Source organism: Rhinolophus ferrumequinum, chromosome X, assembly GCF_004115265.2.
Source record: "Rhinolophus ferrumequinum isolate MPI-CBG mRhiFer1 chromosome X, mRhiFer1_v1.p, whole genome shotgun sequence".
Taxonomy (NCBI): Eukaryota; Metazoa; Chordata; class Mammalia; order Chiroptera; family Rhinolophidae; genus Rhinolophus; species Rhinolophus ferrumequinum.
The window spans coordinates 84,724,954-84,738,219 of NC_046284.1; the positions used below are offsets into that span (position 1 = coordinate 84,724,954).

The following is a 13,266-nucleotide window of genomic DNA, read 5'->3' on the forward strand; positions in this document are numbered from 1 at the left end:
TAATCCCCAATGTGACTATATTTGGAGATAAGGATTTTAGGAGGCAATTAACATTAAATTAGGTCATAAAAGTGGAGTCCTAATCTCATACGATTGGTGACATTATGAGAAAAGGGAGAGAGATTGAGTGCTCTCTCGCTCTCTCTCTCTTTCCCACTTTCTCTCTCTCTCTCTCTCTTCCCCATTTCTCTCTCCCCCTTTCTCTCTCTGTCTCTCTCTGTCTCTGTCTCTGTCTCTCTCTCTCCCTGCTCACATGTACTGAGGAAAGGCAATGTGAGTGCACAGCAAGAATGTAGCCATCTGCAAGCCAGGAAGAGAGCTCTCACTAGGAACTGGATCAGCCAGCACCTTGATCTTGGACCTTCCTAGCCTCCAAACTGTGAGAAAATAAATTTCTGTTATTTAAGCTACCCAGTCTATGGTATTTTGTTATGGCAGCCTGAGCATACTAGCCCAAGTTCCTTCCTAAAAATATCTCTTTTCTCTTGCATTTTACTATAACCAGCAAAGAGAAACCAAGCTATATCTTGCTTGGAAATCTCCTCAGTGAAATATTTAAGTTTATCACTTACAAGTTCTACAGTAAACTTGGAACAGTAATAGCAATGGTAGAACAAAATTCTGCCAACTTCTCTGCCACTTTATAAAAAAGGATTACCTTTCTCCCAGTTTCCTATAATATATTCCTAATTTCTGTCTGAGACCTTACCAGGAGCATCTTTAATGTTCATATTTCTAGCAACATTCTGTTCAAGGCAATCTAGGATTTTACTATCATGTGCCTCAAAATTCTTCCAGCTTTTACTCATTACCCAATTCCAAAACCACTTCCACATTTTTAGGTATTTGTTACAGCAGTACCCCACTTCCCAGTACAAAAAACTGTATTAGTTTCCTAGTACTGCCATGACAAATGACCACAAACTAGGTGAATTAAAACAATAGAAACTTATTTTCTCACAGTTCTGGAGTCTAGAAGCCCAAAGTCAAGGTGTTGGCAGGGCCATGTTCTCTCTGAAGGTTCTAGGGGAAGATCCTTCTTTGCCCCTTCTTAGCTTCTGGTGATTGCAGGCCTTCCTTGGCATTCCTTAGCTCATAGACACATCGCTCTGCCTCTATGATTACATGGTGTTCTCTCCGGAGTCTGTGTCCAAATTTCCCTCTTCTTATAAGGACACCAGTCATTGGATTAGGGCTCACTCAAATCCATTATGACCTTATCTTACATTAATTACACCTGTAAAGACCCTATTTTCAAATCAGGTGACATTCACAGGTACCAGGGGTTAGGACCTAAACATATTTTTTGGGGGAGGGCACAATTTAACATACAACACATATTCATCCAGGGTTGAATGCATCAAAGTTTCCTTATAGAATAGGATGCACATAAGGAATATAAATCCCATCTCCTCAACTGCTAGACCAAAACAATGTCCATTTTACATATTATTTTATATTTTGTAGCTAATTGGACCATGAAATTCAATATTCTACCCAGGCAGAGTTCTGTATTTCTTCCGTTTGTCCTGCACATTCTAGGATCTTGCACATTCTAGGAGAGCTCACTTGTCACTCTATACTGGGATGATGTGTTTAGGAAGTTGTCTCCTCCAGTAGACTATGAGCTCCTTGAGGGCAAGAATTGGGGCTTACTCATCTCTGTATCTTCAGTGCCTAGCTTCATAGATAACACAAAGTAGGCTCTTTGTGGGAGGGAAGGAGGTTGGAAGGAAGGTACTTGTAGAGTTATAATCTACAGGAAATAGAAAGGTGCTTGGAGGTCAGAGTTCCACAGCCAAGACTATGTCACTTCCTCAGGACTCTCCACCGTCTGATTTTCTTAAAACATTGCCAGGATCTCAGCATGTAAAAAACATTGCAATCATCCCAGATCAGGTGACCCCTTAGCTCATTAAAGTACCTTTTCCTTCCAGAAGCTTCCTAGTCAATACAACAGCAGCTTAGCACATAGCCAGCATGCCAGAAGGGGGAAGCAGGTCTCAGAGAGTGCCGTATATAGGCTATGTTTTATATAGCTAATTTCTGTAAGTGGATCAAGATTGAACATTTAACGTACCAGAGCCTTTCAATAGCACTCGTTCTCTCTCTCTCTCTCTCTCTCTCTCTCTCTCTCTCTCTCTCTCTCTCTCTCTCTCTCTCTCTCTCTCCCCCCCCAACCACTATCAGTTGGCATCAGGGAAAATATATAGTTCTTTTAAAAGTTTTGTCATGCCTTTACACGCCCAACCCACTATAATGTCAAGAATAAAATGCTGAATCTGTATGCCTGCAAAGAAGGAAAAAATCAGACATTCACAGGAATTAGAGAAAAGGTAAAAGAGTCCTGTGGAATGCACACCTGGAACAAATTGGGGAGTTTTTGATACCCACCTCTTTCCTTCTTCTTTCAATCCCCAAACTAGTTGCTGGTATGCCCTGTGCCTGCCCCTCAGTCATGAGAGTCAGGCTGTGATAAACAAATGCAGAATTTACAGATAGTAAATGTCAAATTCAATACGATGAAAGAAGACAAACATAATGTCATTACATGAAGGCAGAGACTTTATCTTATTTATCACCATATTCCCAAAGCATTGAAAAGTGCCAAGCACAGAGTAGTTATTCAGTAAACATTTGTTTAATTATTTTTTTTATTTTATTGGGGAAGGGGAACAGGAATTTATTGGGGAACAGTGTGTACTTCCAGGACTTTTTTCCAAGTCAAGTTGTTGTCCTTTCAGTCTTAGTTGTGGAGGGCGCAGCTCAGCTCCAGGTCCAGTTGCCCTTGCTAGTTGCAGGGGGCACAGCCCACCATCCCTTGCGGGACTCGAGGAATCGAACAGGCAACCTTGTGGTTGAGAGCCCACGCACCAAACAACTGAGCCATCCGGGAGCTCAGCGGCAGCTCAGCTCAAGGTGCCGTGTTCAACTTTAGTTGCAGGGGGCGCTGCCCACCATCCCTTGCGGGACTCGAGGAATTGAACTGGCAACCTTGTGGTTGAGAGCCCACTGGCCCATGTGGGAATCGAACCAGCAGCCTTCGGAGTTAGGAGCATGGAGCTCTAACCGCCTGAGCCACCAGGCCAGCCCTGTTTAATGAATTTTTAATGAGTTAAATTGATTAAACCAGGAAACTACTACAGGGAGTCAGAACATGGTATTCAGAAAATAGTGCTTGGGCAAGAAACCCCTGAGATGAAACTGTTATCCAAGTAATGCAATATTCTGCTCACCTGGCAGCAGTAGGGCCAGAAGGGGAACATATGTCTCCAGGAGGTAGCTAAAGCCTGACAAACTTTCTTTACCCCAGAGTCAGAGCCTTGCCTCCTCCCTTTCTTGCCTGGCCAGAGGACTTGGATATCAATGAATTACCAATTTACCACCTCCTTTTGCTGACTACTCAAAGAGAGCCAAGGCCAAGGCTAACAAAACTAATGTTGCTTAGACTAAACCAATGTAGAGATTTGGCCAACCACTATAAATATCATTGCTCCTGCCTTTATCTCCTATTGCAGGATTTATACCCCTATTCTTTTTCCCTTTCCAAAACCACTGGGGGGTAAAAAACACGGAGGTGGGAGATTTGTTAGGTATTGGCTCCAACTTTCATTCTTCCTATTCACATGCTCTGACACCTGGTCATTTCAGCCTTAGCAGCAGCTTGTCTGGCCTTCCTTAATTTATCTCTGTGACTAACTCTCTATTCTCTCTTTTATTTATTTTAGATACCTGCAGCAGAAAACAACCCTTTCCTTGTTGGAATGCACTATTGGTACTCCAGCAACAGTCCCCGGACCCAGCACTGCAATGTTTGCCGGGAGAGCATTCCTGCCTTATCTAAAAATGTTATTATCTGTGAAGGTACATTTCTGTTTCCTTTAGGAACTGGAGCTAAGTGGTTGGAGATAGGGATGAAGGAGCTCATGTGGCTTTAGTATCACTGACTCACACTAGGTCACTGGCTCTAGTGTAAGGTTAGCTCTGACACTTAACAGACTGAGGAAAGGAAATGGGAAGAAACTGGCATAAGGGGAATTCTCATGAATCAAAATGGAGGGTTAGGTCTGGAAGAACCAGACAATATGGTCACAAGTGTTAGAAAAACAGAAGTCACCTCATTTTTACCATCAATTTCCATTCAAGTCAGATAGTAGAAAATGTAGCCAGTAAGAATAAAAAGGGACTGAGTCATATAGAAAATAGACCTTTGGAAGTGGGTCAGAACTATTTAGATGCATCTAGGTTCTAACTTTCAGAACAGCTTAGGGAAGGGAATTAGAATCTTCATTATCACCAGATTTACATCTATCTTTTTCCTTCCTCTTTTTCACAGTGTGCAAAGTGAAGTCTCACAGATTATGTGCTTTGAGAGCAAGCAAAGACTGCAAGTGGAATACTTTGTCCATCACTGATGACCTCCTCCTTCCTGAAGATGAAATAGTAAGTACCAGCCATGCTCTCTCACGGTTACCGGCTTACACTTCCCCTTCAGCCAGGACACACAAAGGAAGGAAGACTTCTTCCTCTCTCCAAACAACCCAAGTAGGCTTCTTCCCCAGGCTCATGATCCAACCAATCTGGAAAAATTAAAGCCTCCCACTCCTACCTGTCATTGGTCACTAGCATTGGAGTGGGGAGGGCAAGACCAGGAAGAACTTCCTTGAGGTTATCTAATGTCCTCCATGGAGTAGTATAGTTATTCCAGCTGGCCCTTCTCCTTATATTTCTAAATTCTTCTTCTTGTCTCTTTTTACCTTTCAGAAAACTATGCCCCATCAGTGGGTAGAAGGAAATATATCTGTCAGTTCTCAATGTGCAGTATGTCATGAGAACTGTGGCAGTTACCAAAGACTTCAAGATTTCCGATGTCTCTGGTGTAATTCTACGGTAAGACTCTTCTTATCTCCTTGATACTTAAGGACTTGACTTCAAGAGAAGGGCTGAAATGAAGCTTGACTGTGCATACACATAGATAGAAATCTCAGAGACTGTTACATCCAAATAGATTATACAGATTCCATAGTATAGAACTCAGTATCCTGACTTTCCAGATCTGGCTATGGAGTCTTTAAGAGAAAGATTTAAGATGCTCATCTTTGATGGTTCTTGATTAGTGAGGCCTACTAGCAAAAGGGAAAAGCTACTAGGAAAAAGCTGAGCTCTCTTATGACAGTGTGGGCAATTAAAAAAATAAATTCTGAGTCTACCCTTAGAAACCTTCTTCATTCACCATTTCCTAGAAACTTGTAATCTTTGTTAATTAATAATGGTTAATAATGTTAACTCATTATTATTCCCACTATGTATTGAGTGTTTTATATACATGATCTCATTTAATCCTTACAACAACCCTAAACAAGGCCTCATTGTCCCCATTTACAGATGAAGAAAGTGAGGTTTAGTACAGGGAAGTGATTTGCTCAAGGTCATACAGCCAGTAAGCAAAAGAGTCTTGATTCATATGTAATTCTGCAAAAACCGTGCTCTTAACTGCAATACTATCATGCCTCTACACCAGTGATTCTCAGCTGGGGGTGATTTTACCCCCCAGAAGACATGTAACAATGTATGGAGACATTTTTAATTGTTACAACTCAGGGGAAGAGGGTGTGCTGCAGGCTTCTAGTGAGTAAAGGCCCCAGATTGTACTAAACCTCCTGAAATGCACAGGGCAGAATATTAGAACTATCTGGCCCAAAGAATCAACTGTGCTGACATTGAGAAACCCTGATCTAGACTTTCTAGCCTTTTAGACACTTCTTACAAACTGACTATTTTAGACAAGAAGAAACAAAAGTATAACCATGTTTCCCCGAAAATAAGACCTAGCCAGACGATCAGCTCTTTAGGAGCAAAAATTAGTATAAGACCCGGCCTTATTTTGCTATAATATAAGACTAGGAATAATATAATTAATATAATAATAATATAATATAACATAATATAATATAATATAATATAATATAATATACCAGGTTAATATAATATAATATAATATAATATAATATAATATAATATATAATACTGGGTCAATATAATATAATATAATATAATACCGGATCTTATATTAATTTTTGCTCCAAAAGATGCATTAGAGCTGATTGCCCAGCTAGGTCTTATTTTCAGGGAAACAGGGAAGCTTCTTCTTAGAAGATTCTGGTTCCTTCTGCCTCGCTGTAGCAGGTGATGACATCTTTGCACTCCCTCTGCTTTAATCCAGCTCACCGGTATCTCCTGGAAGGGGTTTGTATCCTCATTGGGTGCCCTGATTTTGGAGGCTGCCCCCAAGTGACACCTCTAGACCACCTGGATCTCATGGCCAGTGGGGCATATGCTTACATGTCCCACAGAACTGTAACCAAGGGAGAAAGTGTTTTTAACTGGCTACCACCCTCAGGGCACAGCAAGAGGCAACAGCCCAAGAAGTCCAGTCTTTCTGTGAAAAGAGGCCTATTAGCTTATCTTCATAGCTGCAGCCTGAGGGGCAGGTTTCTAATTAAACATACATCTGAGGGTCAACTGTAATCCTTTCCAGAGACCTTGGAGGGAGGGCACCATCTTTCCATTCTCCCTCTGACATGCTCCAGAGCACCAATATCTCCCAGAGGAGAGCTTTTACATGCATCTGGTGCCCCAATTTTTACATCTGGTGCCTCAGTTTTTGTGGCTGCCACCCGGGGGATGCCCCTTGATTGCCTGGCTCTGGTGGCCAGCAGGGCTTAAGTTTCTGAGTTTCACAGGACTGTAACAATCAGAGAGAGAGTTGTTGGCAGATTACCATTCCCAGAGCACAACAGAGACGGCAAAATGAAATATACCTCCAGTCTTCCTGTGAAAGAGGCCTATTTGTTTATTCAGTAGCTTTGACCTGAGGGGCAGGCTTCTGGTTTGGCACACCTATTGGGGCCTACTGAGATGCTCTCGGAAAATGGAAGCTGGTGAATATCATCTTTGCATTCTCCCTCTGCCTCGTTCTGGCTCATTCGTATCTCTCAGAAAAGAGCTGATAGTCTCAACTGGCACTCTGATTTTTGTGGCTGCTACCAGGGGACACCTACTGTGTTTCCCCGAAAATAAGACCTAGCTGGACCATCAGCTCTAATGCATCTTTTGGAGCAAAAATTAATATAAGACCGGGTCTTACATAATACAAGACCCAGTCTTATTTTAATATAAGACCAGGTATAATATAATATGATATGATATAATAAAATACCAGGTCTTATATTAATTTTTGCTCCAAAAGACGCATTAGAGCTGATGGTCCAGCTAGGTCTTATTTTCGGGGAAACACAGTATAGATTGCTTGGCTCTGGTGGCCAGCAAGGCTATCGCTTGTTAAGTCCCATAAGACTGTAACCAACTGAGAAGAGTTCTTAATAGACTACCACCCCCAGGGCACAGGAAGAGGCAACAGTCCAAGGAGTCCAGTCTATTAGCTTATCTTTACAGTTGCAGCCTGAGGAACCGGCTTCTAATTAAACACACATCTAAAGGCCAACTGCAATCATTTCCAGAGACTTCACAGGGTAGGGTCTATCTTCATGCTCTCCTTCTGCCATGCTTCAGAACACCAGTATCTCCCGGAGGGGAGCTCTTACACATATCTGGTGTCCTAGTTTTTATGTCTAGAACCCCTTGTTTTGTGGCTGCTACCCAATGGACACCCCTTGATCACCTGCCTCTGTTGGCTAGCAGTTCTTGCATTCCTGGGTCCCATGGGACAGTAACAAATGGAGAGAAATTCTTGGATAGTGACCACCTCAAGGGCACAATGTGGACAGCAGATTAAAACACACCTCCGTCTTTCTGTGAAAGAGGCCTATTTGATTGTAGTGAAGCTTCAGCCTGAAGGACAGGCTTTTGGTTTGGCACACATCTACAAAGATACTTTCCAAGAACAGAGGCCAGTGGATGCCATCTTTGCGCTCTCCCTCTGACTTGCTCCAGGTCACTGGAATCTCTCAAATATGAGCTTGTACAATCGTCTGGTGCCCCAATTTTTGTAACTGCTACACAAGGGGCACTTCTAGGTCACCCAGGTCTGGTGGCCAGTAAGACTTCTGCCTTTAGTCCCACAGTACTGTATATATTTGCATATCTTAAAAGCTGCCACCTGAGTATCTGGTTTCTAATCAGCCTGCATTTAGGTGCTGACTGAAATCTTCCATCTTGGAACAATGGCAGGTCTTGGGAGACACTCAAATACTGGGAGCCACTAAAAATAGAATTGGCTGCTTAGACTATCACAAAAGTTTGAGAGACAACCAAGAGCTAGAGCAGGGTTGAATGATAAGGTTCATCCCCTACATAAGGCCACTCCCTCAAAACTCAGAGAAAAGACTGTTTTATTTACTGCAGAGAAGCAAACACAAGAAGCCAAAGAAAATGAAGAAACAGAAGGAATATTTTCCAAACAAAAGAACAAGATAAAAACTTCAGAAAAAGTATTAATGAAACAAAGATAAGTGATATACATGGTAAAGAGTTCTAAATAGTAGTTATAAAGACGTTTACTGAACTAGAGAAAAGAATGTATGAACACAGTGAGAACTTCAACAGAGATAGAAAACATATAAGAAACTACCAAATAGAAGTCACAGTACTGAAGAATACAGTAACCAAACTGAAAAATACACTAGATGAATTTAACAATGGACTATACTAGATGAAGTAGAAGAAAGGATCAGTGAACTCAAATACAGGACAGAGGAATTCACCCAATCAGAGCAACAAAAAGAAAAATTATTTTTAAAGCAAAGATAGCTTCAGGAACTTATAGAACAATGTCAAGCAGAATAACATTTGCATTATAGGAGTCCCAGACGATTATAAGAGAGAGAAAGGGACAGAAAATTGTAAATTTATTTAAACAAAGAATGTCTGAACACTTTCCTAACCTGGGGAAAGAAATAGATATCCAGATGCAGGAATACCAGAGACTTCCAAATAAGATAAACTCAAAGGGACCCACATGAAGACACATTATAATTAAAATGCCAAAAGTTAAAGACAAGTAGACTCTTAAGCAAAAGAAAAACAACTTGTACATACAAGGGAACCCCCATACAACTATTACCGTGTATCCCTGAAAATAAGACATAGCTGGACCATCACCTCTAATGCGTGTTTTGGAGCAAAAATTAATATAAGACCCGGTCTTATTTTAATATAACATAAGACTGGGTCTTATATAATATAATACAATACAATACAATACAATACCAGGTATAATATAGTATAATATAATATAATATAATACTTTGTCTTATATTAATTTTTGCTCCAAAAGACGCATTAGAGCTGATGTCCAGCTAGGTCTTATTTTCGGGGAAACACAGTAGCAGATATTTCAGCAGAGACTTTGCAGGCCAGAAGCGAGTGGCAGAACATGTTCAAAGTTCTGTGAAAAAACTTCCAACCAGGCAAAGTTCTCCTTCAGAATTGAAGATAAAGAATTTTCCACAGAAGCAAAAGCTAAAGGAATTCATCACCACTAGATCAGCCTTATAAGAAATGTTAAAGGGACTTCTTTAAGCTGAAACAAGAGTTCTAATTACTAACAGGAAGATATATGAAAGTATAAATATCCCTGGTAAAAGTAAATATATGGTAAAATTCAGAATATTCTAATGTTGTAAACTTGGTGGCTTAATCACTTCTAAAGCTACCATAAAGGTTAAAAGACAAAAGTAGTAAAAAATAACTATAACTACAATAATTTGTCAAGGGATATATGTGAAATAAAATAATGTAAACTGTGGAATCAAAAGCAGAAAACATGGGGAAATAAAGTAAAAGTGGAAAGCTTTAGAATGCATTCAAATTTAATTTATCAACTTAAAATAGCCTGTTATGAATAAAAGTTATTATATGTAAGCCTCATAGTAACCACAAAGCAAAAACCTATAGTAGATATACAAAATATACAGAGAAAGAAACCTAAGCATACCACTACAGAAAATTATCAAATCACAAGGAAAGAAAGCAACAGAAGAAGAAAGGAAGAGAGGAACTACAAAACAGCCAGAAAACAATTAAGAAAATGGCAATAAGTACATACCTATCAATAACTATTTTAAATAAAATATGGACTAAATTATCCCATCAAAAGACATAGAGTAGCTGAGTGGGTACAAAAACAAGACCCAGCTATATGCTCCCTATGGGAGACTCACCAAAGATGTAAGGACACACACAGACTGAAAGTGAAAATATGGAAAAGATGTTTTCCTACAAATGGAAGCCAAAAGAAAACTACAGTAGCTATATTTATATCAGACAAAATAGGCTATAAAACAGAGAGAGAAGGTAATTACATAAAGATAAAGGGGAAAATCCAACAAATGATGTAATATTTGTAAATATTATTTGTAAATATTATATTTGTAATATTTGCACATAACATAGGATCACCTAAATATATAAAGCAGATATTAACAGAACTAAAAGAAGAAATAATAATACATTACATGATTACAGTATTAGTAGGGGACTTTAATACCTCACATTCATCAATTGATAGACCATCCAGATAGAAAGTCAATAAGGAAACATCAGCCTTAAATGACACATTAAAGCAGTTGGAGTTAGATATATATAAAACATTTGATCCAAAAGAAGCAGAATATGCATTCTTCTCAAGCACACATGGACTATTCTCCAGAATATGTTGGGACACAAACAAGTCTTAATAAAATTTAAATGATTGAAATCATATCAAGCACCTTTTCCAACAACAATGATATTGAACTAGAAATCAATTATAGGAAGAAAAGTGGAAAATTCACAAATATGTGGTGATAAAATGACATGCTATTGAAGAACCAATGGGTCAACACAGAAATTAAAGTAGGAAATCCAAAAATACATTGAGACAAATGAAAATGGAAATACAACATCAAAACTTATGAGATGAAGCGAAAGTCATTGTAAGAGAATGCCAGAGTGATAAATGCCTACATCAATAATAAAAGAAAAGGAAAGAAACAATTTAAGGGATTTCTAGTCAAGATGGCAGAGCAGATAAATGCTGTGCTTGCCTACTCTCATGACCACATCAAAATGACATCTTAACTACAGAACAACCATAACTGAGAATCACCTGAAGTCTAGCTGTACCAAAACCCTACAACTAAATACATATATAGGCCACCTCAAGACTTGTAGAAGGAGCAGAGACACGAATGGGCTGGTCTCACACCCTGTGTGACCATTAAAAACGGGGAGGGATATTTCAGCTGTGGAGGTTCCCCCTGAGAGGTGAGGGGTCCCAGCCCCACACCAGGCTCCCCATCCCAGGGTTCCACAGCTGTGGAGAGAATTCCTGATGACTCATGGCTGTGAAAACCAGTGGAAATTGTGGCTGAGTGAGACGAGGGTGGCTGCAGTCCCAGGCTTTCCCCTTAAAGGGACTGTGCAAAGTCTTACTTGCTGATGGACTCACTTGCTCTGAGCTGCAGTGCTGGGGCAGCAGCTCGAAAGGTGCCAGGATCATACAACGAGGAACTGAGTTGTCTGGCTGCAGGGTGAAGGCTGGAGGGGAAACTTTCTCCTGGACAACGGAGCTGAATAAAGCCGTTGTTTCCTTGTTGAGCCCTCCCCCCCACAGCCAGCATTTCTGATGTAGGCAGCCACCATATTTGATTCTCCATCAGCCTGGCTAACACCTTTCATTTGCCCTGCCCTGGTGATTCCCTGAGACTATGCTCCTCCCAAGTTTTAGATACACCAAGCCACTTCCAGTGGTTTTTCTGTACAAAAAAACCTGTCTTGGCTTATGCTGTGGATTTTCCTAAAATCTTTCAAAAGTTTGCAAAACCCAAACCAGCAGCATCTGGATTCAGTATGTACCATACCATTTCTTGAGCAGCTCTAAGCCTGGCCTCTGTTCGTGGCTTGGCCTTTCAAGACGCTTCCAAGCCCAGCATAGATGGTGTCTGTCTACAGATTGCTTTGTGGCTCATGCTAGGTAGCCCCAGGCAAGGCATAGGCTGCAGCTGAACTTGGCTTGTGGAGGGGACCCTCCTAGGAGGGGCTGGCATGCCCAGAGTCCAGCTTCAGACCAAGCTGGAGCATCACCCAACCACCTCCAAGTATGACACACCCAAAGGGAAGACTGGGAAGGCCTCAGAGCTCTGCTAAAGTGAATCCTACACTGTAGGCTGAGCCCCTGCACAATAGTTCCTCCACTGTAGTCATACTAGTCTTCACAACCAATCAGCCAAAGGGTAAATCCATCCCACTGATGTGCAAACAGCAACCAAGGCAGAACTATAACAGGAGGGCACACAACCCACACAAAACACACACCTGGAACACCTCCTCACATGACCATGAGGACTACACCACTGGGCCCCTCAGGACAGCTAATACATAAGACCACTTTACAAGACTGGGCGACATAGAAGCCCTACCTAATACATAGAAACAAACACCAGGAGGCAGCTAAAGTGGGGAGACAAAGAAACCTATCCCAAATAAAAGAACAGTACAAAGCTCCAGAAAAAAGAACTAAACAAACTGGAGACAAGCAATCTAACAGATGCAGAGTTCAAAACACTGGTTATAAGGATGATCAGTGATCTCAGGGGGACTTCAACAAAGATACAAAACATAAAAATGGAGACAGAAAACAAATAAGAACCAGTCAGAAATAAAGAATACAGTAATTGAAATGAAGAATACATTAGAGGGAATCAACATAGATTAGATGAAACAAAGGATCAAATCAGCAATTTAGATGATAAGGTAGCAGAAAACACCCAGTCAAAACAGAAAAAAAATAATTCAAAAATGAAAAATGAAGCTAGTTTAAGGGTACCAAAAGAAGAGAGAGAGCAAGGAATTAATAACTTATTTGAAGAAATAATGACTGAAAACTTCCCCCAGGAAGTGCAAAGAGTCCCAAACAACATGAACTCCAAGAGGCCCACACCAACACACATCATATTTAAAATGCCAATGGTTAAAGTTGAAGAGAGAATCTTAAAAGCAGCAAGAGAAAAACAGTTACCTACAAGGGAGCTCCCATAAGACTATCAGCTGACTTCTCAACAGAAATTTTGCAGGCAAGAAGGAATTGGCACAAAATATCCTAAGTGATGAAAAGCAAGGACCTACAACCAAAATTACTCTACCCAACAAAGCTATCGTTTAGAATCGAAGGACACATAAAGAGCTTCCCAGACAAGAAAAAGCTCTAGTTCATCACCACCAAACCAATATTACAAAGACTCTTAGAGGGACTTCTTTAAGATGAAA

At 40.5% G+C, this 13,266-nt stretch overlaps 1 protein-coding gene across 1 annotated transcript in view; it reads left to right on the plus strand.

Annotated features, from left to right (window-relative positions):
* Window positions 1-13,266, plus strand: part of DGKK (diacylglycerol kinase kappa) — a 141,324-nt gene that overhangs the window by 61,306 nt on the left and 66,752 nt on the right. The window contains exons 5-7 of the mRNA XM_033095507.1: window positions 3,729-3,864; window positions 4,337-4,443; window positions 4,765-4,890. Coding sequence (XP_032951398.1) covers window positions 3,729-3,864; window positions 4,337-4,443; window positions 4,765-4,890 — 369 coding nt within the window. The remainder of the gene's footprint in view (window positions 1-3,728; window positions 3,865-4,336; window positions 4,444-4,764; window positions 4,891-13,266) is intronic.